This window comes from Hyperolius riggenbachi, chromosome 3, assembly GCF_040937935.1.
Source record: "Hyperolius riggenbachi isolate aHypRig1 chromosome 3, aHypRig1.pri, whole genome shotgun sequence".
NCBI classification, from domain to species: Eukaryota; Metazoa; Chordata; class Amphibia; order Anura; family Hyperoliidae; genus Hyperolius; species Hyperolius riggenbachi.
In genome coordinates this window covers 426,353,972-426,379,727 of record NC_090648.1, presented here as the reverse complement: position 1 = coordinate 426,379,727, position 25,756 = coordinate 426,353,972, and the positions used below count along the sequence as shown (strand labels likewise).

At 45.6% G+C, this 25,756-nt stretch overlaps 1 protein-coding gene across 2 annotated transcripts in view; it reads right to left on the bottom strand.

Moving 5' to 3' along the window:
- Window positions 1-25,756, bottom strand: part of LOC137564139 (dihydropyrimidinase-related protein 3) — a 261,025-nt gene that overhangs the window by 111,541 nt on the left and 123,728 nt on the right. The window contains exon 1 of one of the 2 annotated variants that reach the window (XM_068277574.1): window positions 13,545-13,809. The exons of the other annotated variant lie outside the window; for it this stretch is intronic. Within the exon in view, the coding sequence (XP_068133675.1) occupies window positions 13,545-13,583 (39 nt within the window). The 5' untranslated portion in view covers window positions 13,584-13,809. Of the gene's footprint in view, window positions 1-13,544; window positions 13,810-25,756 lie in introns of those variants that run through there. 2 annotated transcript variants of the gene reach the window in all.

The window sequence follows — 25,756 nt, the reverse complement described above, 5'->3', positions numbered from 1 at the left end:
TCGGTACAAAAATCATTCGACTCCAACGTTTATGAAACCACCGACTCCAGGTACCCAAAATGGCTCTGACTCCAACTCCTCGACTCAGACGCCTTAGTCTAATACTTTCCAGGGCTGTGGATTTGGTACAAAAATCATTCGACTCCCGACTCTAAAGTTTATGAAACCACTGACTTCAACTCCAACTCCAAGTACCCAAAAGTCCTTGACTCCGACTCCACAGCCCTGATTCCTCCAATGACTAAACATCCAATTCGATCATTATGATCCATCGGAAACGATTGCTAGGGCCAACTACTGGAAGGAAAACTGCTAACCAATTCAAATTGATTAATGGAATCAACCCCTTTTTGGGATCAATTTCATCAATCTGATTGGATTGCCTCTTAGTTTTTCTTCCCGGGATCGCATCAGTAATGACCACCTTTAGTTACATTAGCACCATGTGCATTATATAATCTTACAATATATATGGTTATCCACTTAGGAATGAGTAAGTCTGTATAGGCATTCAGTTGCACAGCTTGTATTTGTCTTTCTAGAAACTCAATAAATTAACTCATTTTGAATCACTTAAATGGTGGACACTAACGGTCCAATTTTTTGTGACAAATCATTTCAGCGAACCGATAATTGTGATCGGATTGACAGAAAATAATGTTGATTCTCCAAATCATCAGCGAACAATTCTAAAGGCAATTATTTAATGTCCATTTTGATGATCAGAATTTTTTTTTATAATAGGTTGTGATCGATAGGACTCCACATTGGGTTAGTTGATGGTGAAATAATTGATTAAGGCATTAAATAAGGTATTGATTAAGGCATTTTATTTCCCGTGTTTCCCCGAATTTAAGACATCCTCTGAAAGTAAGCCCTAGTAAATATTTCGAGGGTGCTCGAAATATAAGACCTACTCCAAAAATAAGCCCTAGTAAAATTTAGCCTGCATCCCTCTGAAAGTAGTCCTAAGCGGCAGACCTGTTCTCCCCGTCCCCCCGCCTGCCTGCCCGCAGCCTCGCTTTACCTCCCGGCTGATAGCGCTGCTGGCCCCGTTCTGCAGAAAATCCACATCCTCCGGTTTATTGCCGGCATAATTTACACACCGTAGATTAGCGGTGACGTCTGGTAAAGGCAGCTAATGTATCCAATAAGAGCCATGCCCTATACACAAAGTAAACAAAGATCACTTCCTGTATAGAGCAGCGCTCTAATTGGATACATTAGCTGCCTTTACCAGACGTCACCGCTGATCTGCGGTGTGTAAATTATGCCAGCAATAAACCGGAGAATGTGGATTTTCTGCAGGACGGGGCCAGGAGCGCTATCAGCCGGGAGGTAAAGCGAGGCTGCGGGCGGGCAGGCGGGGGGACGGGGAGAACAGGTCTGCCGCTTAGGACTACTTTTAGGAGGAACTGGACTTTCTCCAGGAGGGGGCCAGGACCAGGAACAGTGCAAGTTGTAAAGCGGGCGGGCGGGGGAGAGCAGGTCTGCAGCTTAGTGGGAATCTGCAAGTCTAACAGCCACAGGGGCTTATTTAGCAGGGAGCAGAGGGGGAATCTGCCTATATACACTAAAGGTGATGGCTACCCCCGGAAAATATAAGACCTCCCCGAAAATAAGCCCTAGCACATTTTTTGAAGGGTAAATTAATATAAGACAGTGTCTTATTTTCGGGGAAACATGGTGATTGCATCTATCTGATAATTTAAACAATTCATTGTTAAAAATCAGTTAGCGGCCAACTTTGAGGGCCCTTTTACACTTGCATGTTAATACTGTGTTGCGTTTCCTATTTTACCATAATGAACGCAAAAACAATCAAATTCTAATAAAGGCTCTCACACTTATTACAGTCCATTGTGATGCGCTGGAAGCATCCGACACGATACAAGGGCAGTAGTGTGTTACTGCAAGCAACGCCCTTAATGCACAGCACTTGGCGTAATGGAAGTCTATCGGCCATACACATAGCGCGGTGCATCGCGTATGCATGCACCGGACTGACGGGAATCCCAGTGACATACTTCCTGCCCAGTGACATACTTCCTGTGTGGGGTGGCGTTATGCATATGACCCTGTTGGCGCACACTGCTGCAGGGTCATATGAGTGAGGATTCTTTCGCTCCCGTGTGATGCAGCAGGAGCATCGAAATTGCAACGCAAAAAACAAATGTAAAACTGGCCTCCAAGTACCTGGTCAGAAGCCCAGATGCTGGCTACCTCCTATGCAGCAGACTGTCAGTGCTATAGGCTGCACCATCCTCTGGAGAAAGTCAGCCTGTGCTTTCTCCCTAGTAACAGGACAATGATCTAAAGAGAATCATCAACGGCAGCCTCCTTGCTTTCCGCAGCCTCCTTGCTTTCCCTGAACAGGGTTTCTAATAATGCTGTACTGATCAGGACTCCATGAGGAATACTACACAAACAACCTAGGTGTTGTTTTTCCTGACATTATAATAAAAATGCCAATTACCTAATTCCCAAGTCATTAGCCCACAACAATGTTGTTATAAATTTAACGAGAAGCCACAATGCACCATATGGTTGGAGCTGGTTAAGTGGCAGGCATAAGAAAACAAGGTGCTTGGCTTTCATCATGGCAACTTTCCCATCCAGCTGTGGGCTGATGCCTACGTCGCCACAGGATAACACAATGCTACCTTGTAGCTAAAACCTTTAAGACATACATTATAGTTACAATAGCCAATTGTAAGAATTATAAAGTTACTATTTGTAAACTGTGAGTCAGAATAAGACTAATTAGGCTGCATACACTGCCCCACCCTGTTACAGATTCCAAATGCATATTTGTGCTTCAAACCCACCCATTTGACTGAAGAATGCTGGCAATACAGGGAAAGTATTTAAAAAAGAATTTATTGAACATAACAATTAATAAGATATTACTTTTTAAATTATTTAGGCAGTGTTTTCCCACTGTGATTTTTTTTTTCCTCCCCCCGGTTTACTTCTGGCAGTTGCATCATTGCAGAAGGTTTTTTTACTGTGTGTTCCAAAAACAGCAGAAATGTGCGGTCACACATAGATCCATACGTCAATGTTTACATACACCCTTTTTTTATTGCAGCAAGCCACAGATCAGTTTATAAATCTAGCTGGCAGATCAAAAAGTACATCAAATGTATCCCATTATGATACAGAATGTTATGATGAGCTCCATATTTACTATTCATAGGATAAGCATGATTAATGCTTCAGAACTAGAAGCACCATTACAGTTCTACCTCTGTTTTGATGGTTCCTTCGTCTTGTTAGACCTGAGACATGGAAAATGGAACCTTTATATAGGAGAATAATAGTAAACCTTGTCTTTCATCCAACCAGCATTGTAGCAACCCAGCCCCCCTTATTATAAGCCACCGTTTCCAAATAGCTAATGAGCCCTGCCCCCAAGCTGCATTATCTTCTCCTATGGGGCTGCCACAGGGGGCTGGGATCCTTTACACCTGCCTAGCAACCACACAGGGGGCTGCAGCAGTCTGCACATTCTCATGCCATATACTGAAATGATAAGAAAAAAGCCTTCACTATCTGATTTCACCTGACTTTTTTCAATACAAAGGAAGCATCTAATTTACTACAGGCTTTCCCCGAGCTTCTAAAAATAGGCTGCACAGATTTAGAAAAATGTAATATATTCAGTCTCGAGGAATATATTAAAAGTGTATGCTGTTCCATTATCATCCATGTGGCTATATGGGGTATAACGCTCACTGCCCTTATTGTGCATGATTCCCTTTCAAATTAATTTCTGGCAGTTTGTTGATTGAGTGATCAGACATGTTGGAAAATTCCCTCTAAGAAGGGGGTGGGGAGAAGAGGCATAGGATCGATGGCCATAAAGTGCTGTGGTGCATCAACTGGTACAACAAAACACTGGTGCAACAGTCGGTACCACAGAGCACTGTGGCGCATCTGTCAGTAAAACAGAGCACTGTGGTGCATCAATTGGTAAACATAACACTGGTGCAACAGTCGGTACCACAGAGCACTGTGGCGCATCTGTCAGTACAACATAGCACTGAGGTGCATCAATTGGTACAACACAACACTGTGATGCATCAATTAGTTAAGCATAGCACTAGGTGCATCAGTTCTGCAGCGTCCAGTACAGCATAGCACTAGAATTTTTAATCAATTATTATGTTCTTTGAAAATTAGGTTTAATCAGTTGTGCACAACATGTAATGACAGAAAAGTGCTTCCTCTCCAGGTATGCAGCCCGGTACACACACACACACACACACACACACAGGTGGCAGGCAAGGCTGGATTTGTTGCCAGCCAATCACGGTTTCCCCAGAGATAAGCATAGCTGTGGGGCTGTCTGGCTGCTCTTCTCTTTATCGTGACATGAACTCTTTTTCTGGAGTAAGGAACAGTTATTGAAAACACATCATTTGGCAGCCGAATGATGCCTCTAGATTTGACTGCCATGTGATGTCTATGACTAACTCAGGAGCGGTGTAGATTGATTGTGGTACAGCGGTGTGTATGTGAAAAGATGAATCCTCTGCCAACATCAGAGACACAGGTGCAGTAAAACGATTTTACAATCTACCTGTGAAATCCGGCATGCCGGATCTTTAGCAGACGTCAGGCAACCGCTGTGCACACGCTGAAGTCACACAAGATTCTTGGCTGAGGCAGTATTTATCAGCAGAGTTCAATCTATGTTTTTTGTACACCGCAGAGAAAGGCAGCGCTACTGTACTTAGGACAAACTGCATCCAAATAACTAGCTGCATGAGTGTGCAGAGCCTACTTATAGGCAACATGCACACCCTGCATTGAAATCAGATGCACCAAATTACCATTGTTGGAAGATGCGTGTGCTTGTGACAGAAGCCCAGAGGTCAATAGGAGGGGGGGGGGGGGGGGGATTTGCGGGGGGAGGAGCCAGAGCTGGGGGACAGGAACGGAGCAGGCAGGATTCAATCTGTTTCTCACATTGGCCGCAGTAAGACGGCCACTTCTAGTTTTGACCGGCCAGAACCCAAAGTGGCCAGACTTCGGGTTCTGGCTGTAACATATACATGAATGCCAAGACTGCTGTTCTGGGCCATCTCGGCCAACAATCTAACCTGTGTTTTCGTATCACCCGAGTCTGCTTAAAGATTTGGCATGTGGGACCACACCAGAAAAAAGTATGCAGTGAAAATCTGACAGAAGCACCAGGTATAGGACTAGTTAATTTCCTCAAGGGGGATCCTCTGGGTTTTCTTTGTTTTAAAAGCATTTCCTGAACAGCAGTTTAACTTCCAAAATAGTAAGATACCAGCAAACCTCCCTACTCACTTGCATACTATGTTGTCCGTTAGACTTAACAACTGGCGTTCAGGAAATGCTTTTAAAAACAAAGAAAACACTGAAAATGCCCCACAAGGAGATGGACTCATCCAAATCCTGTCGGTTCTGTCATGTTTAGCTGGTTACTTTTTTTGCTGAAGTGGTCCTTTACACAACAGAGCACATTGCACCCCTCCTTAGTCTGCCCACTGGAAGCTGCTCAATTATGCATGGCACTGTCGTCCCTTCTCCAACCTCCATAGCAACAGTACATGTCACTGGGCTGTAACCAAGGGGTGTGCCTGTATGAGCTTTTAGCCAGAACTGTCACCCTAACGATTGAGTCTTGATCCTTACTGGTGTGTTTTTATGCATATACAAACCTTGAAAGACGAAACACTAGAAATATACATCGAAGACTGTGATAATGGGCATCTGCAAAAATGATGCCTTTAGACTTCCTTACTATAACAATAGGTACTTGTAGAAAAGATGGATGCACCCCATTGGAGGGTGTGGCAAACCTTAAAAGCAACATTCCCTCAGCAGCAGCCTTTGTAGAAGCTCACATTAGCTACAGGAGTCAGCAATCCCGTGAGACAAAGCACAAGAGAAGTGGCATTGTTCTAAGTTTAAAAATAGCCTATACTACAGTCAAGGTCCTAAATGCAGAAAACACTGATAAGGTTTAGAAAAGTACTCAACACAACAACATTAAAGAAACCACAATTTTGAAGTGGACACAATGATAATGAGGTTCTTGAGCAAAGATTAGGCCTTCAGAGTTGAAAGTAAAAAAAAAAAAAAAAAAAAAAAAAAATGGACAAGGGACTGTGTGAGCCTGAGTGACTAAGTAAACCTAACCTGGGTTTATTGTCTGCTATTTGATGGAAAAGGATCCATAGGCATGAGCTGAAAGGAATCTAAAGTGAGAGGGATGTGGGGGCGGCCATATTTATTTACAGTAATGTTTAACAATGCAAATTGCCTGGCTGTCCTGCTGATTCTCTATAATACTTATAGCCACAGTCCCTGAACAAGCATGCAGATCAGATTTTTTGACCTAAGCCTGACCCGATTATCTGCATGCTTGTTTTAGGTGTGCGATTTAGACACTACTGCCGCCAAAAGAGATCAGCAAGACAGCCAGGCAACTGGTATGGTTTAAAAGGAAATAAATATGGCAGCCTCCATATCTCTCTCTCTTCAGGTTCCCCTAAATAATTGGCAATAACATATGCTATAACTGCGCCAAAATGTCTCTAATGTAAAGTAGGCTGCGGAGTCCAAACTGAATTGGTCATACATTGTATATTTATACAGATGCATTTGCTGGGACCTGAGGACCGAGTTTACTATATCCAGAGATTTACTTTATCAGAGTTTAGTATAGCAAGATTCTACTCAATTATTATTTATATAGCGCCAACATCTTCTGTGCTGCTGTACAGAGAATATAGTCTTGTCCCCACAGGGGCTCACAATCTAACCCCTACCATAGTTGTGTGTCCATTATAGTCTAGAGCCAATTTAGGGGGAAAATAGCTGTCTCTCTGATCATGGAGAGATCTGTTGCTTGTCCATACACCACAAGCCGATTCCCCATCGATTTCATCATGAAATTTCTCGGGAATCACCCTTGTGATGCCTCGCCGCTCCCCTTAAATATATAATCTCCCCCTGGTGCAGTATATGTCGCTGGCTTCGGGCTCCATCCGCATACATGCACCCCAGCGCAACGTGGGCGGGTGTGACACGAATGCGGATGGAGCCCGGAGCCAGCAACGGTCAGGCAAAGTATACTGCACGGGAACTGGGGGGTTGGGGAGAACATTTTACATTAGGGGGACAGCGCGAGGGAGTTACATTGTGTGTGTCGCTCATCCTGATATCGCACGGCGTTACTGCCACGCACCCCATCGAACAAATCTACATTTTACAGCATGTCTGATCGATACATGCAACCAATTCAGGACCAAAATTGGTGGCGTCGTTGATCAGGCGAGCTCTTAGCAGGACAGATTGTAATCTGATCCGATTATAATAATCAAATTGGATGGGCGATCGGCCGCCAAGTCGCCTGATGTGTGGCCACATTAAGTGTTGCTTTCAATCAAATCTAAACGGAAATACACACGCAAACTGTCATTCAGGAGAATGTCCCTGTCCAGCAGCAATCCTCACTCTGACCTGCTGCAACATTTCCCCATTGTATGTGACAGGCCCTGCCCCTGCAACCACCACTGAAATGCTTAGCCAATCAGCCTGGTGCATATACCAATTCTAAAGACCGAAGCTTGTAGAATTAGCATATGAAGAAAATGTGACTAAAACAACTGTGGGGGCATAGTTTAGAAAGTGAAAGCATCAGTTGCCAGATTATTAGTAATACTGCATTCAATTAGCATAACATTAGCATAATTTCAGAACTAATAGCATCTCATTGGCCTTCTCCACTTTTGAGGGTCACACAAAGTTCTAGCAGAGAGCATCTTCTCACAGTGATTTCCAACAAGTTCAGCTTCACTGCGCTGTTGTGCAGCCCAAAACATGAGGAATGGCAAGACCCCAGGATCCTTCAACCCCTCGGGTGTTGGAGGATGCCACCCCCTGAGCCGAAGGCAAAGGGGGAAGGTTCCCTTCGGGGAACAACCGGAAGGGCCCTGCTGCATTGTGGGGCCCGTGGCTACTCATGCACGTTTTGTGGGGGTGCTTTAGGGCACTCACGCTTTTTCCGTGCATGGGGCTAATAGCCTTGCTTACCCGGGACCTCTGTTGCATGCAACAGGGGCCAAGAAAGCTTAAAAAAAAAAGTGTAGTATCTGTTCTTGAGGTTTTTGGGGGGACCTGGAGGGATGGCACTGTGGCAGGGTGTCCCTTCTTGTCGTAACTCCCCAGAGGCTGATTGAATGGATCTATACCATGGTCGAAGCTGAATGGCCGAGGGCTTTGCTTAGGCGTACTGCCCCTGGAAGTGGCGCTCCAGGTGCACCTGAAAAACCTGGGATGTGGCAAATCCTGGGCGGAGTAAGGTGCTTTGGTCTGTACTGCCCATATGCATAGCCGACTAATGCAGCTCCCCCCGGCCTTTTGGCTAGGGAGAGTGCGGAATTTTTATCACTCCGGCCACAAGGTCGGAGCCAGCTTGCTGGCACTGGGGACTTGTCCCCTGGGGACTTAAGTTCCCACCCTGCTCCCTCTCGGGGGAGCCACCGACCATGTGGGATGCCACATGGCCAGGCCCTGTGGGTAACCACAGGGCACGTCGGAGTCCTCCAATCCTTCGGGTGTCGGAGGACTCCACCAGGGTCCTCCAACCCCTCGGGTGTTGGAGGATGCCAAGTACCCCCTGTGCCGATGGCAAAGGGGGATAAGTTCCCTTCGGGGAACACCGGAAGGGCCCTGCTGTATTGTGGGGCCCGTGGCTACTCATGCACGTTTTGTGGGGGTGCTTTAGGGCACTCACGCTTTTTCCGTGCATGGGGCTAATAGCCTTGCTTACCCGGGACCTCTGTTGCATGCAACAGGGGCCAAGAAAGCTTAAAAAAAAAAAGTGTAGTATCTGTTCTTGAGGTTTTTGGGGGGACCTGGAGGGATGGCACTGTGGCAGGGTGTCCCTTCTTGTCGTAACTCCCCAGAGGCTGATTGAATGGATCTATACCATGGTCGAAGCTGAATGGCCGAGGGCTTTGCTTAGGCGTACTGCCCCTGGAAGTGGCGCTCCAGGTGCACCTGAAAAACCTGGGATGTGGCAGATCCTGGGCACTCACGCTTTTTCCGTGCATGGGGCTAATAGCCTTGCTTACCCGGGACTCCTGTTGCATGCAACAGGAGCCAAGAAATCTTAAGAAAAAAAAAATATCTAGGAATATTCTTTAGAATCCTGGTACACACCATGCAATGATCATGTCAGGTCCTATTAGAGCGAGTGATCAGATGGATATTCAGATCTGACATAAGTCTAAAATACCGAATGCAGTGATTTACAGAGCGCTTTACATTTACTGCACTGTGCGCTATGAATCGAGGCCATTGATCCATAAAACCAATAGGTGAAGCATTAAATGACAACTGAAGTAAGAAGAATATGGAGGCAGCCATATTTATTTCCGTTTAAACAATTCCAGTTGCCTGGCAGCCCTGCTGATCTATTTAGCAGCAGTAGTGTCTAAATAATACCAAAAACAACCATGCAGCTTATCTTTTGACAATTATGTCAGAAACACCTGATCTGCCGCATGCTTGTTCAGGGTCTATGTCTAAAAGTATTACAAGCAGAGGATCAGCAGGACAGCCAGGCAACTGGTATTGCTTAAAGGACCATTATCGCAAAAAAAGTAGGCAGTTAAAATATGACAGAACCAACAGGTTTAGGGCCAGTCCATCTCCTCATGGGGGATTCTCAGGGTTTTCTTTGTTTTCAACAGCATTTCCTGAACAGCAGTTTAATTGCCAAAATAGTAAGATACCAGCCAGCCTCCCTACTCACTTGCAAAAAACCCTGAGAATCCCCCAAGAGATGGACTGGCCCAAAACCTGTCAGTTCTGCCATTTTAACTGCCTACTTTTTCGCGATAGTGGTCCTTCAAAAAGAAAAAATTATGGAAGCCTTCATTTCCCTCTCACTTCAGTTGTCCTTTAACCGATTCAGACTGGAAATTCAGACTGGAAAAGCTAGTGTCATACTCCCTGCTGGGCTCCCATTGTGCACACTGCCTGCGTCACCTATTGACTAGCATTACTGCAGAATCCATGCAGTAGGCATTGATCATGCAGTAACACGCTGCAGCCTTTGTGCCGGCATTTCAGCAACCACTTCTGGCGTGCCACGTCGCATTGTGTGAGGTGTGAACATCTCTACAGACTTGCATGGCCCTTGCAGCGTGGTAGAGTACCAGTATGACGCAGTGTGCAAAGGGCCTAAGTATGATCCATTTGCCATGCAATTTTCATCCAAATGCAATAGTCGTCCTAGGAGAGCAGGAAAACTGGATAGCAATCTCGCTATGCATTTTCCACATGACTTGTCAATGGTCAAAACAATTTCCCGCTGTTTTTCTTCCAGCACAAATGTAAAGCGCATCGCAATCACGCCATACACCCAGTCACTGCTGCTGGGTAGAAAGGATGCTGCTCTGTTGTGTGGGTGATCATCCTATCATAAATGACCATGCCAGTGTTCTCCCCAGACTCTTTAAGCCAGGCGCTCCACCCAGCTAGTTTTGGTGACCACCCAGCAGTCATCGGCTCACCTCCTCCTGCTTCTGTGAGCAGAGTTGCTCACAGAAGCACAAGCCCTGCATTCTCTCATCTCGCCCCTCCCGGCTAGTTTTTCATGCCACCCGTGTGGACAAAAAATTCTGGGGAGAACACTGAATGCTATAGTGAAAACCGGCAAGATGGATTGCAGCGGGTGAAATTCAGAAGAAACACAATCACATTTCTAAGTGGAAGTATATATATATATATATATATATATATATATATATATATATATATATATATATATATATATACACACACACACACACACACATAAATATGCACACACACACCTATCCATGCAACTTTTGGGGAGAATGTCTGACAAGATGGTTTCTGTGAGGGAGATCCTGAACACACCCACGGATGCTTTGTCTGCTGTTACACTTGTTACTGGTAAGGATATTACAGATCAGAACATTGCTAAGGCACACTCCTGCCTCCCTGGCTGCCTCCACAGTCACACAAATCTCAGGCAAGCCATGGTAGAGAGACCACATTACCAGGTGACTGGCTGGCTGGGTTGTATCCTACAGCTCTGCCGGGCGGCATTCCTTGCACGTGTGTACCAAGCTTCATATGCGGTTATCAATCACATGATGAGAAACAATAATCCTTTATGCATTTACGTGAAGACAAAACACATCTCTGCATTATGTGCAAGGACTTGGCATAAATAGCACATTCCCTATGAATGTACTTTCCTCTCCATGTCGATGTGTTAAGCCCATTCTCATTTGATGAAAAGATAGGCAATACTAACTAGCAAGAGACAACTCCCTATTATCATTTAGTATTTATATAGAACTGCACGGATATCTTCTGTAGCGCTTTTACAGAGTTTATATAGCTATGTCACTAACTCCCTCAGAGGGGCTAGCAATCTAATCCCTACCACAGTCATATGTCCACTAAAATCTAGAGCCTATTTTCTTAGCTGTCTAGGTTCTGCCTGTGTAGGAAGACTCTCCACAGCAGGTAGGTGAGAGGCCTATTATTAGTGGCTGTATTTGCTGCAGGATGTGCCCTGTACTTTATGTGTAGAGACATCTGTTTGCTGATGTCAAGAGGATGCAGTTTTTAAAGGGTGTGATTCCCAGTAACGTCTTCATCCATCTAAGCACTAGAGGCTGCTTGTCTGTGTATGGACTGCCTGCTGCTGCTCCTAGCCTGTATCTGTAATGCTAATGCAGCAAGTGGAGGACAGATGGCACTGGTATCAGGGAATCCCTGCCCAAGATTACCATGTCCATTCCTGTATAAGCAACATCCAGATCCCCTTCAACAGGATGTAGTTTAGCTGTAATAAAAGCCTTGCCAAATTATATCTCTATTTCCTCCTCACATCCTCGTATTTTCTTTGCACTAATAAAAGATATGAAGCTATACTAAAAGAAGCCATTACACAAGGGATTCTCCCAGGATGACAGTGCTGACTGACATACAATGCAATGAATCTGCCGGCAGCTCCCATTCAACCCTAGTGTGGCAAGATAGAAAATGTGAAAGTGTGGCAAGATGGAAAATAATCTCTACTGGAACAACACAGTGGAGATGCTAATTGGATAAACCCGTTCTGGCATCCCCCCCAAAATATATATATATATATATATATATATATATATATATATATATATATATATATATATATATATATATATATATATATATATATATATATATATATATATATCCACACCCATTATATCTCCACACACAGACATGCACATCTTTGCCAGAGCCAGTAGGAGAGCCTCGCTTGTCCATGCCCCTTTTGTCTCATTGGCAAAGAAAGATGGAGTAGCTACCTATAGCACTCCTCCCGCATCCCCCACCCATCACCCCATGAAAGGTCTAATTAAATTCAGCACAGACAAAGCACAGCTGCACATCTTGGTCTGACAATGAGGGCAGGCCTGCTACTGAACATAACCAGCATCATCGCACTGCCCACTGCACAAATCTGTGCAATATACTGAAAGTACCGATACACTACATTCATACAATAAATGAGATATGTTCATAGTTAAAGTATATGAATACGAATAATAACACTATTTGTTATGAATGGATTTATACAACTGATGTGCAGGGTCCCCTTAAATGTAACGTGCCGTCACATACACACACACACAGCTTGGAGACGTAAAATGGGTACCACCCTTAAGCGTGACATTGCTGAATATTTAGTGTGACAATCTTGGCATTACAGAGATGAGGAATAAACAGCAGCTAAATGTGACATGTGACAATGTGGCTTTCAGAGAAGCAGTACAATTGCAGTCACAGGGCTGCCTGATACATAATGATATGGAAGTCTATCACCCATGCATGGTGGGGTGGTGCAGCTAGGACCACCCCTCACCAGCTGTGTCACCCCCTCCCCCCCCCCCCCCCTTGATGTAAGAATCTCTGCAATAATAATAAATTACACATTACAGTGCAATGCTACGCGTTCATCATTTAGCAAATGCCACATTTCAGATGATAGAAAGAAATGTCAGTTCACAGGAAAATATAGGATGTACATGCAGGGAATATCACTGGAGATCCACATAGATGGGAAGCAAGATGGAATAGACAATGCAATAGCAAAGCAGCCACCTGCCAGACCTGATGTCAGATTACAGTGAGGAGCCCATCTGGGCTGATCCTTAATACAGTCAGGTCAATTTCACCTTCCCGAGATAATCCTGGACACAAGGGGACTATTATTATAAACTATTCAAGAGTGAGCTGCAAATGTCACACACTGCATCCATACAGGATACATGCAATCTACTAGCCCACAGCAGAGCTGAGATCTGGTCTCCTACAGCACTTCCTATCTTACAATGTATCCACAGGCTGATCTCAATATTGTCTACCTAGATAGATTATAGTATTTATTACCACCGCCATAGACTAGAGTGGCATGTTTAATGACAAGCGGCACATATGAGCTGATAGTAAGAGATGGGCTGACTCACTGTTATCCTGGGGATGTTCTTCTTGCCCTGGTAAGACATGATGATGAGGCTTCTCTCTGCAGCTTGCTGCTCCCTTTGTGTCTGCTTCCCGGGGCTGGACTACAGCAGATCAGGTAAACGGTTTGTTGTGTTAGTTTTTTTTCTCCCTCAGCTGCCTTTAGACAATAGTAAATCCCTTTTTTGCAGCGCCAGCTGGGACTCCGAAAACAGCGAGAGAACGAGGGAGAGAGATGATCTGGGCTCCGCCTCTCCACTAGTCTCTGCTAGACAGCGGCCTCACCCACTTGCTCAGCTCTGCATCTGCACTGCCCTCCTTCTCTCGCTAGGGGGCGCTGCATACACTGCAGATCTCGGGGACGCTGCGAGAAAGCGTGTTTCTTCTTTTCAGGAATTCCATTTAGGCGGCGACCTACATACAGCAGGAAATACGGCAATTAGCCAAAACGAATCGGCAGGATTCATTCACTCATTCTAAATGCATCTTTAGATTGAGCCAACAAATTAGCTACAGAGCAATAATAGAAAAAAATCCAATAATAAAGAATTACAAAAACACCTTCTACTAAATCACAACGACAGCATCAATACTGTCAATATGGAATCTGATGAGGTAAGAAGTGTTTCCAGCATCCAGCCATTGACTGTTCTATGCACACTTCAGCAAATAACCTCCTCCAAGTCCTCTTTCAGACAGCTGACAGGAGAAGAATTCACCGCCTGTCAGCTGCTCTCCTGCTCCAGCCGGGCACTTAATGTCGCTCAGAACAGCTCAGCACCATCACTGGCCAGGTGTCACACAGCAGGGCACAGGGCTGTGCTTATACCTGACTCTGTTAAGTTCCCAAGAGCTGCTCCATGCTCTGTACACACGCTGCTGCTTCATGCTCTGTACACACGCAGCAGTTCCTTTGCTCTGTACACATGCTGCAGTTCCTTTGCTCTGTACACGCTGCTGCTCCATGCTCTGTACACACACTGCTGCTCAATGTTCTGTACACACACTGCTGCTCCATGCTCTGTACACACGCTGCAGTTCCTTTGCTCTGTACACACACTGCTGCAATTCCTTTGCTCTGTACACATGCTGCTGCTCCATGCTCTGTACACATGCTGCTGCTCCATGCTCTGTACACATGCTGCTGCTCCATGCTCTGTACACACGCTGCTGCTCCATGCTCTGTACACACGCTGCTGCTCCATGCTCTGTACACACGCTGCTGCTCCATGCTCTGTAAACATGCAGCCTCTACATCCAAAGTCAACTGTAGCAGGCAAAGAAAGGGGGCATTGCTGTGAGTTGCAGGATACCTGCAGATATTCTGGTGTCTTAACTTGTGCCTGTGCCCAGACACTGCACCGACCCTGGTCTAAAGGGGGATTCTGGGCAGCTGTAATCCCCATCCCCTCCCGGAATTGCCTATGCTTGTGCCACCAAAACCATTCTGACCTGTCAAGGCCTGGCTTCCACAATCCACAAGTCCTCTGATATCAGGAGCAAAGATGTTTGCAGCACATCCTTTAAAATCAACAAAAGATACCTAGGTAGAGGACGAGTCAGGTGGTTTCGGCGCCGACTCAGAGCCACAAAGCATTAACTGTAATTTTATTAATTAATTGTAAGCCTTTGGCAGGGTTCTCCCTTCCCTAGTGTATTCTACATCCTTTCCTTTGACCGCTTTGTACTTTTATTACTGGGCCTACCTAACCAGCCCAAAATCGCATGATCATGTATCTTGTACCCAGTGTGCCTTGTACAGCTTTGTCCTATGTTGTATAACCTTGTTACGTTACATTAAATTTTGTATCATTCTATGTATTTATTGTCCAGCGCTGCGTAATATGTTGGCGTATAAATACAATAAATAATAATATAGGAGCGCGCGGGTGGGGGGGCACTGTAATTCGGGAGCTGGCAATAGGCGCAGGTCCACTGCTAGCTACAAGCTAAGCAAGCAGAGGCTTAGGGCCTCTAGCCTCCCATGCTGAGCTGCCCTGTGCAGTTCTCCACAGCCCCCCTTCTGCCCTGAGTTGCGAGAAATGCAACTCACATGTCCACAATCCAGCGCCGAATCTCACTGTTCTACTGGCACTTAGCATACGGTCACCATGGTTATTTCCGGCCGGCAGCTTTCATGATAATGTCATCCAGAGAGGTTGGAAGTAACCACGGTGGCCAGATGAAAAGCGTCAGGAGAGACGTGAGATTCAGTGGCGAGTAATGGACTTGTGAGCTTGCGACTCAGGACAGAAGGGGGGCCAGGGAGCAAGTGATCAGCTATACTGGGTGGATAGAAGGGAGGCCATATTCTGTGGGGGACATATGCTGGGGGGGAGCTGAGGGGACAGAACATCTGACTACCTACAGTTGGTGGGGGCAGGGGGGAGGACATCTGACTATATACACAGGGCGGGACATGATCTGACTACCTATATTGAGCTGAGGTGGGGGGGCAGGACATCTGACTATCTACCCTGGGCTGAGACTGATACATGAACCAAAAGGAACATACTGACCAGAAAATCTATATATTTCGCAAGCCACTTTAATAGATACGTCTTGCTAGTACTGAGTATTAGAGATGGCCTGAACTGTTCGCCGGCGACGGTTCCCGGCGAACTTCCGTGGTTCGCGATCACGGAGAACCACAAACTTTTGCAGAAGTTCGATTCGCCCCATAGTGCATCATTAGGGTCAACTTTGACCCTCTACATCACAGTCAGCAAGCACATTGTAGCCAATCAGGCTACACTCCTTCCTGGAGCCCCACCCCCCTTATAAAAGGCAGGCAGCGTCAGGCATTGGACTCACTTGTGTGCCTGCAGTAATTAGAGAAGGGAGAGGTTGCTGCAGAGACATTAGGGAAAGCTTAGTTAGGCTCTTGTAGGCTTGTTAGCTTGCTCCTTGCTGATTCTTATTGCTAAAAAAGCACCCCTCAACAGCTCTTCTAAAAGCTAATGTTGTTCTTGTGATTATTTTTTTTTGTGTGTGGCCCGCTTGCATTATATACAGCCCTGTCAGTCAGTCTCAGCTGGCCTTTGGCATCTTAATTCCTACTGTGCCACTGCCAGGCCCAGCACATTCAGTGACTACCTGTGTGTGTGACAGGCAGCTGCACATTTGCAATCCCAATCACTGCACCTGTTCACTGTTCAGTGCACCTACCTACCTATACCTACGTGAGCGCACGCATTGTTAATACCACCAGTCATTGCACCTGTTCAGGGTACGTGTGTGTGAGTGTGTGTGTGTGTGTGTGTGTGTGTGTGTGTGTGTGTGTATGACAGGCAGCTGCACATTTGTAATACCAGTCACTGCAACCTGTTCACTGCACCTGTGTAACCGCACATTGTTGTACCAGCAGTCACTGTATACCTGTTCACTGCACCTGTGTAACCGTACAATGTATTAACCAGTTCATGTCCCAACTACAGTATAATCACGTCATTACAAGTTGCTTGTGAAAGCCACATGACGTGATTATACGTTATCCCCTTTAAATGATCACAGCGTGCGTGCTAGCACGCACCTGGGCTCATAAACCCCCCTCTGTCTAACTACACTAATAAGGGATCCCCTCCCAGGTGTCCGATCCCCCCACCCCATGCCCGATCCCCTGTAATTACTGCCCCCCCCCCCTCCTTGCAGAGATCGCCGGTGACACCGGCACAGGGAAGCTATGAAAAGTTTCACCTAATCTTTTTCCTGCGGCGGCGATCGGCTCCCCTCCATTCCGTACCGCTGACAGCCTCTATGTGCAGAATGGATCGGGTCCCGGCTTGATGACGTCATCAAGCCGGGACCCGATCCACTCTGCACATGGAGGCTGTCAGCGGTATTGAATGGAGGGGAGCCGATCGCCGCCGCCGCAGGAACAAGATTAGGTGAGACGTTTCATAGCTTCCCTGTGCCGCCGATCTCTGCAAGGGGGTGGGTGGATGGGGATTGAAGAAACACCGCTGCTCTGTGGGAGGGGGGGGGGGGGCGGCCGGGGAGCAACACACACAAGGGGGGGGAGTTAAGGGGCACACACACCTGGCTATGGGGGGAGGGGGGGGGGAAATAGACACATCCATACAGCTTGGGGGGGGGGGTTGAATAGATGAATTTCCACATCTGGCTAGCTGGGGGGTAGGGGTACTAAGGGCTGGGGGGGGGGTATCCAGAGGCACATCTGACCAACTATGGGGGAGGGAGGCATATGTAGGTGCACATCTGACTAACTGGGGGGAGGATTGAATTATAAAGGTGGAAAAAAATAACTAAATAAAAATCGGACACAAACTGAAAAAATGCATTTTATTTCCAAATAATTTATTGTCATCATACATTGTACTAGGATTGAATTTTAAATGGTGAAATAACCACATCGAATGGAAAAATAAAATGTGTGGGTTTAACTTAAAGCAGCAACTTTTATTTTCAAACTATAATGGCTGAAAACTGGGAAATAATGACTTTTTTCATTTTTTACCCCTTGTTCCCTTTAAAATGCATAGAAAATAATAAAATTCTTAGCAAAAAGTACCACCCAAAGAAAGCCTGATTGGTGGCGGAAAAAACAAGGTATAGATCATTTATGTATGATAAGTAGTGATAAAGATATTGGCAAATGAATGGGAGGAGTGTGAAATGTAGAAAATTGTTCTGGTTTTTTAGGGGGAAAACCCCAGGGACGCGAAGTGGTTAATCAAGTCAGTGCATACCTTTCACTTCATCCCCCTCAATATGGACAAAACAAAAGGCAGGCCACCTGGCAGGTCTGTTCGAGGTCACGGCGTCATGATTTCGTGCAGCCCTCGACCAAAGTACAGTGTTCAGAAGAAGGCACGTGTCATCAACCCCCAATATTGTCAGGACGTAGTTGACCATTTAACACAGAACACCTCAGCTTCCGCACGGAAGCGTGACCGATCTTCCTCCTGCTCTGATTCTGGCACCCCAATTAACACTCAGTCTGCCGCCACTACCAAAGTGCCATCACCCCAGGGCTGAGCGGTGTGGACATTTTTTTGTGTGTCTGCCTCAGATGAGAGCAATGCCATCTGTACTCTCTGCCACTGAAAATTGAGCCATGGAAAGACCAAGACCCGCATAGGGACAACTACCTTACGAAGGCACATGATTACAAAGCACAAACTGCAATGGGATGACCACCTGAGGAAAATCAGCACACAAAAGCAAAGCCACACACCGCAGTTGAAGATATCAGGCCGCAATTTTTTCTCAAAAAAGGCGATACCTAAGCTGTATCGGGATGTTTAAAGGCAAGTGGTGACATCTCTGGCACACAACGTTGGGTCAAGGGTCCATCTGACCATGGATGCCTGGTCTGCAAAGCACGCTCAGGCCTGCCCGAAGACTAAGTCAGTCCCCACACACAGCATCTCTGCCTGCATGCCGTGTGACTGCCTGCCCCAAAAATAAGGCGGTACACACACAGCATCTCTGCCTGCAGGCCGCTTGACTGCCTTCTCCGCCACCACCAACAGGGTCCACCAGGACTCCAGGCGGATTCCTGAATTTTTAAGGCCGCTGCTAGCAGCGGCCGCTATAGTAATTTTTCTGGTGCGTGTACATGCCTGCCTAATTTTTCTGGCTGCACTGCGGCTGCAACAACATACCAAAAGGCATGTACATGTGTCAATTCCCCTACGTGATTGTTAACTTGCCGCGGTGAAGGGGCTTGCGTATCACAATGAAGCAATGACCGCCGGCTATATGAGTGTCTCGGGGGGTGGAAAAACAAAGATAATAAGGTCGTTGCTTCATTGTGGACAGACAAATTAGATCAGCTGGATAGTCACTGTTGTTCTGTCATTGATCTACCTCAGCCCGGTGACCATATGGGCTTGAAAACCGCCATGGCCTGCATTCTCGCCTTGGTGCACACCAGTCCAGCATGGCTGTCACTACACAAACAGCTGTGTGCAGTGCGTTACACAGTGAGTTTTGTCTGTCAGTGTGAAGCAGTACTCTAATTACACTCCCTGATTGATGTATACACATGCAAGATGTTTTAAAGCCCTTTAGGCCTCCAATTTAGCATTCAATGTGATTTTTGCTCTTAAAACGCTGCTTTGCTTCCTAATACTTGGGGGCAACTCTAGCTACTTAATACCGAGGATAGCTCTGGCTATGACGGGCAAGGGAAGAAAGGGTGAAGCGACAGCTGGGACAGCCAGCACACTTGTGGTGCGGTTCAGCGGGTGTTTGTAGGTTGATGGAGGGCGAAGCCTAGGTTGCCAGGACGTCTGTACCTATAGTCTCTTGTGATGTAAATCTGGGCTTGATTCCAAATATAAAGGAAAGAGAATTTTAACTACAATTAATTATAAAATAATGTTTGTTGAGATATTTCTTGTCATAGCAACTTTTTAATTAAGGTGGGATATCACTTAAAAGGTGGTCATATATGATACAACTAAATCATTCAAGGTTTAGGATTATTTGATAAAATTATTTAAGGTCCCTTTTTACACTTGGTGCAGTGCAATTCTGAACAATTGCACCGCAGCAGAAAAGTCGCACTGTGTCTTATAGCCACAGTTCGATCACCCTCCAAAAAAACTAAACAAAGGCTACTGTACTTTGCCTCACTTCAAGGGTTGCCACGCTATCGCAAACATTACCGATTGCAAACGCAGGAAAAATTCTGCCTGCAGTGCACTAGGTATTTAAAAAAAATAATTGATTACATTTTTTGTAGACTTTAAACCAGTAAAGCACATTTCACATCAGCGAGATTAGTAAATATCTAATAGTAAGCATAACACCCACCCCCCCATTCCCTCCAATTCCCCCAAAGACAAACAACCAACCCACCCATCTCCTCCTGCTACCTTAGGAATGTGTAGGAATAGTTCTGGAGATCAAATGCGAGTTCATCTAGATATTTTTAATAAGATTTGGGACCCATTGATACAAGAAAAACACCTAATCAGTTCTATAGCTATAGTGTCTACTACTAATCAACGTACCTGAATACACCTAGTTAGTATGTGCCCAACTAGATGAATACATTCTTGATTGGAAGACGAGGGACTGACTCTGTGTTGGTGCACTAACAGTCCTTTGCACTGTGCAGTAAAGCCTCGTAGACACTTTCAATTATGATTGGCCAATCAGTGACCAATTTTACCACCTCCATGTGGTATGAGGGTCAACAGACATTGAATACTATGAGCCAATTGTGTAGGTAAACCCTCATACTACATGAAAGTGGTAGAACTGATCAGTGATTGGCCGATCATAATTGAAAGTGTGTACCTGGCGTAACAGCATATATGGCAAAAGCAAAAAACATCCAGAAAGCATCCTCTATGCTTCTGTAGCTCACACTTCCCAGTGGAATTAGTGGTCATTCAGCAGAAGAACAACAGACCCTGTGCTAGAGACATCAACGCACTGCCCCAAACACAAGTGGAAGCACAACACCTATACTGTATGTGAACTAGCTCCACTAAAGAGCTTTTAGCTGCACTTTGGGTGGGCCAGCGGTCCCAAAAGACACTATGCCTCCACAGTCAAGCCAGCACCATCTGTAGTATTTAAAGCTCTTTATTCTTTAAAAAGCATGACAAGCTTCTTCCACAGCGACAGCAGCGCTGTTTCGATCAACAGATCTTTTTCAAGCTGTACAAAGTTATGTCACACTAAATCAGCAACAACATGCCTTTAAATAACCCCCACAATACACCTTCACCAATCAGAATCAGATACCTGCAGCCAATCGGAGCGCCCAGGCAGCTATGTGGACCAGAAGGAAGACTACAACCTCTAATATTCAAATCCGGACATCCCATAATGATATCCACAACGTCACACTGGCCCGTCCCTCATATGCGGACCTAGAAGAAAACCACTCATATCCTATGCTAATCATATGCGCATTTGCGCATTCTCTTACCTAGCTTTCCCCACAGCGTATGGCAGCGTGCGTGCTCAACGGTGGCGCTTCCTGAAAGAACTACGTCACAATGACATCTAGTCACGGGACCCACGTGTCAGAAGGGCGTGTACAACGCTCTCCTCTTAGCAACCTAAACAGCGTGGCCATGCGTGTATAGCAACGACTGCTTCCTGGATAGAAGCAGTCATCACAGCGCATGATCATGCGCCTCTCAGGGAGCCAAAACATCGCTCACCTAATAGTCTAATATGCATGACCCTGTAACAATAACAAAGGGGCGTATATATTGCTTACTACAAAATAGCATAAGCGTGACCCTGGTAACTAAACCAGCGCCACGCATAGACATAAAGAGAAGCAGCCATAGTTGTTCACTCACCAGCCCGCCCACACTGTTCAACCTAACGTGGATAGGAATAAAGCTGCCTCTGCATCTCGAACATCTGGAAATAAACATAAAAACAGTTCAAACACAATATTAAAATACAACCCACCCCATTAACAAAAGAGGACACCTCCCACTAGATCATATCTGTATAATCATATACATGGCAATAAATTATATTCCCTATTCAAGCCACCCCTCCCCAACGTACCCAATCTATGAATCCATTCCGCCTCCTTTATAAGCAACATTCTCTGGCGGTCACCTCTCCTAGGACTTAAAGGGACATGATCTATTACTTGTACCCTCAACTGGGCAACTGAATGACCATACTGTTTAAAATGACAGGAGACTGCCTGATCCTCATCCCCCTTCCTTATTGCACTTTTATGCGATGATATCCGATCCCTAAGGGCTTGTGTTGTCTGTCCCACGTACCCTAAACCACAAGGGCACTTGAGAAAGTAGACCACAAAAGAAGATTCGCAACTATAATATCCATTAATGAAAAAAAAATTTCCACTGGAAGGATGGGTAAAGCAGTCTCCTTTATTAACCGACCCACACATGTGGCAATGCAGACACGGGTAGGTGCCCCTCCTGACACTCTTCTCTTTATTACATTTGTAAGTACTCACAACTTTGTCCCTGATCGTGGGTGGTCGTCTATATGACAAAAGAGGTGGATGTCTAAACTCCTCCACATAGGGAAAGGCCTCCCATAGAATATTCCAATGTTTTCTAACAGCTACCCCAATGCGATCACTCCAGCTACTATATGTGGTCACTAAGGGAATTCTAGATCCAACTGAACCCCTATTTCTAGCTTGTTTTGGCCTAGTGAGCACCTCCCTTGGATAACCTCTCCTTTCAAACTTAGCCTGCATTTGTTCAACCCTCTCCATTCGTTTCTGAGGATCTGCCACTAGTCTCTCTACTCTGGCTATCTGCCCGGCAGGTATGTTGTCCCTAATATGCCTAGGGTGAAAACTACCATATTCAAGTAGAGAATTACGATCAGTTGGTTTGGTGTACAGGTCCGTGAGTAACTGATCACCAGACCTGTACACCAAGGTATCCAGGAAAGACTCCTGGTCCGTTGCCACATGTGTAGTCAGAACAATACTCGGACATTTGTCCCTCAATTCCGAAATGAAATCGATGAGGGTCGAATGCGGCCCTGCCCACACGCAAAAACGTCATCTATATACCTCCACCAGCATTTTGCATGTTGGCGGAAAAGGGCACTGCTATATACGAATGCTTCTTCAAATTGGCCCATGAAAAGACGTTTTTTGCGTGTGGGCGGGGCCGCATTCGACCCTCATCAATTTCATTTCGGAATTGAGGGACAAATGTCCGAGTATTGTTCTGACTACACATGTGGCAACGGACCAGGTGTCTTTCCTGGATACCTTGGTGTACAGGTCTGGTGATCAGTTACTCACGGACCTGTACACCAAACCAACTGATCGTAATTCTCTACTTGAATATGGTAGCTTTCACCCTAGGCATATTAGGAACAACATACCTGCCGGGCAGATAGCCAGAGTAGAGAGACTAGTGGCAGATCCTCAGAAACGAATGGAGAGGGTTGAACAAATGCAGGCTAAGTTTGAAAGGAGAGGTTATCCAAGGGAGGTGCTCACTAGGCCAAAACAAGCTAGAAATAGGGGTTCAGTTGGATCTAGAATTCCCTTAGTGACCACATATAATAGCTGGAGTGATCGCATTGGGGTAGCTGTTAGAAAACATTGGAATATTCTATGGGAGGCCTTTCCCTATGTGGAGGAGTTTAGACATCCACCTCTTTTGTCATATAGATGACCACCCACGATCAGGGACAAAGTTGTGAGTACTTACAAATGTAATAAAGAGAAGAGTGTCAGGAGGGGCACCTACCCGTGTCTGCATTGCCACATGTGTGGGTCGGTTAATAAATGAGACTGCTTTACCCATCCTTCCAGTGGAAAATTTGTTTTCATTAATGGATATTATAGTTGCGAATCTTTTTTTGTGGTCTACTTTCTCAAGTGCCCTTGTGGTTTAGGGTACGTGGGACAGACAACACAACCCCTTAGGGATCGGATATCGTCGCATAAAAGTGCAATAAGGAAGGGGGATGAGGATCAGGCAGTCTCCTGTCATTTTAAACAGTATGGTCATTCATTTGCCTAGTTGAGGGTACAAGTAATAGATCATGTCCCTTTAAGTCCTAGGAGAGGTGACCGCCAGAGAATGTTGCTTATGAAGGAGGCGGAATGGATTCATAGATTGGGTACGTTGGGGAGGGGTGGCTTGAATAGGGAATATAATTTATTGCCATGTATATGATTATACAGATATGATCTAGTGGGAGGTGTCCTCTTTTGTTAATGGGGTGGGTTGTATTTTAATATTGTGTTTGAACTGTTTTTATGTTTATTTCCAGATGTTCGAGATGCCTGTAGCTGGAGGACGCAGAGGCAGCTTTATTCCTATCCACGTTAGGTTGAACAGTGTGGGCGGGCTGGTGAGTGAACAACTATGGCTGCTTCTCTTTATGTCTATGCGTGGCTCTGGTTTAGTTACCAGGGTCACGCTTATGCTATTTTGTAGTAAGCAATATATACGCCCCTTTGTTATTGTTACAGGGTCATGCATATTAGACTATTAGGTGAGCGATGTTTTGGCTCCCTGAGAAGCGCATGATCATGCGCTGTGATGACTGCTTCTATCCAGGAAGCAGTCGTTGCTATACACGCATGGCCACGCTGTTTAGGTTGCTAAGAGGAGAGCGTTGTACACGCCCTTCTGACACGTGGGTCACGTGACTAGATGTCATTGTGACGTAGTTCTTTCAGGAAGCGGCCACCGTTGAGCACGCACGCTGCCATACGCTGTGGGGAAAGCTAGGTAAGAGAATGCGCAAATGCGCATATGATTAGCATAGGATATGAGTGGTTTTCTTCTAGGTCCGCATATGAGGGACGGGCCAGTGTGACGTTGTGGATATCATTATGGGATGTCCGGATTTGAATATTAGAGGTTGTAGTCTTCCTTCTGGTCCACATAGCTGCCTGGCCGCTCCGATTGGCTGCAGGTATCTGATTCTGATTGGTGAAGGTGTATTGAGGGGGTTATTTAAAGGCATGTTGTTGCTGATTTAGTGTGACATAACTTTGTACAGCTTGAAAAAGATCTGTTGATCGAAACAGCGCTGCTGTCGCTGTGGAAGAAGCTTGTCATGCTTTTTAAAGAATAAAGAGCTTTAAATACTACAGATGGTGCTGGCTTGACTGTGGAGGAATCGTTGGAAACGTCTGGAGTGCAGAGACGCTGCAAGCCATAGCACATCCATCTTTTCTCCCCTCCTTGGGTGCTTGCTTTACACTGAGTTGATATACCAAAAGACACTATGCTGATGAAAGTCAATGATGGTGAACCCACAGGAGCGATTGCAATTTAGACAAATCGCAATTGTGGGTCCTGTAGCATTTTTGGAGCGACTTCACTCCAATGCAGGAAATTGTAGCGCTTTTCAAAAGCGATTTTGCAGTCATTTTGGGAGCACTTTTTTTTTAAAGATTAAACTGGTTAACAGGTCTTCCAATATCTGGCTTCCGGCGCGTAGCCTCACCCCCCAGCACAAGAGGTAAATGGCACACTTCAATTTGGACATAGGGAAGCGCCTATGACCTCTTGTGCTGAGGGCGGGGCCACATGCTGGAAGCCGGCGGAAATTAACCTCAGGAGACCTGCAATGCCACTGACCACTGTGAACAGGGCCTCTCAGTTAAAAAACTGACCTAAAATCAATCCGAAGTTAGTGGATTTCCACTGAAAAAGGCTTTATTCCTGCCAATACAAATAATAAATACAATAATATTAATAATACAATAATAAAATCATGTGTAAAAGATTAATTTCTGTCACCT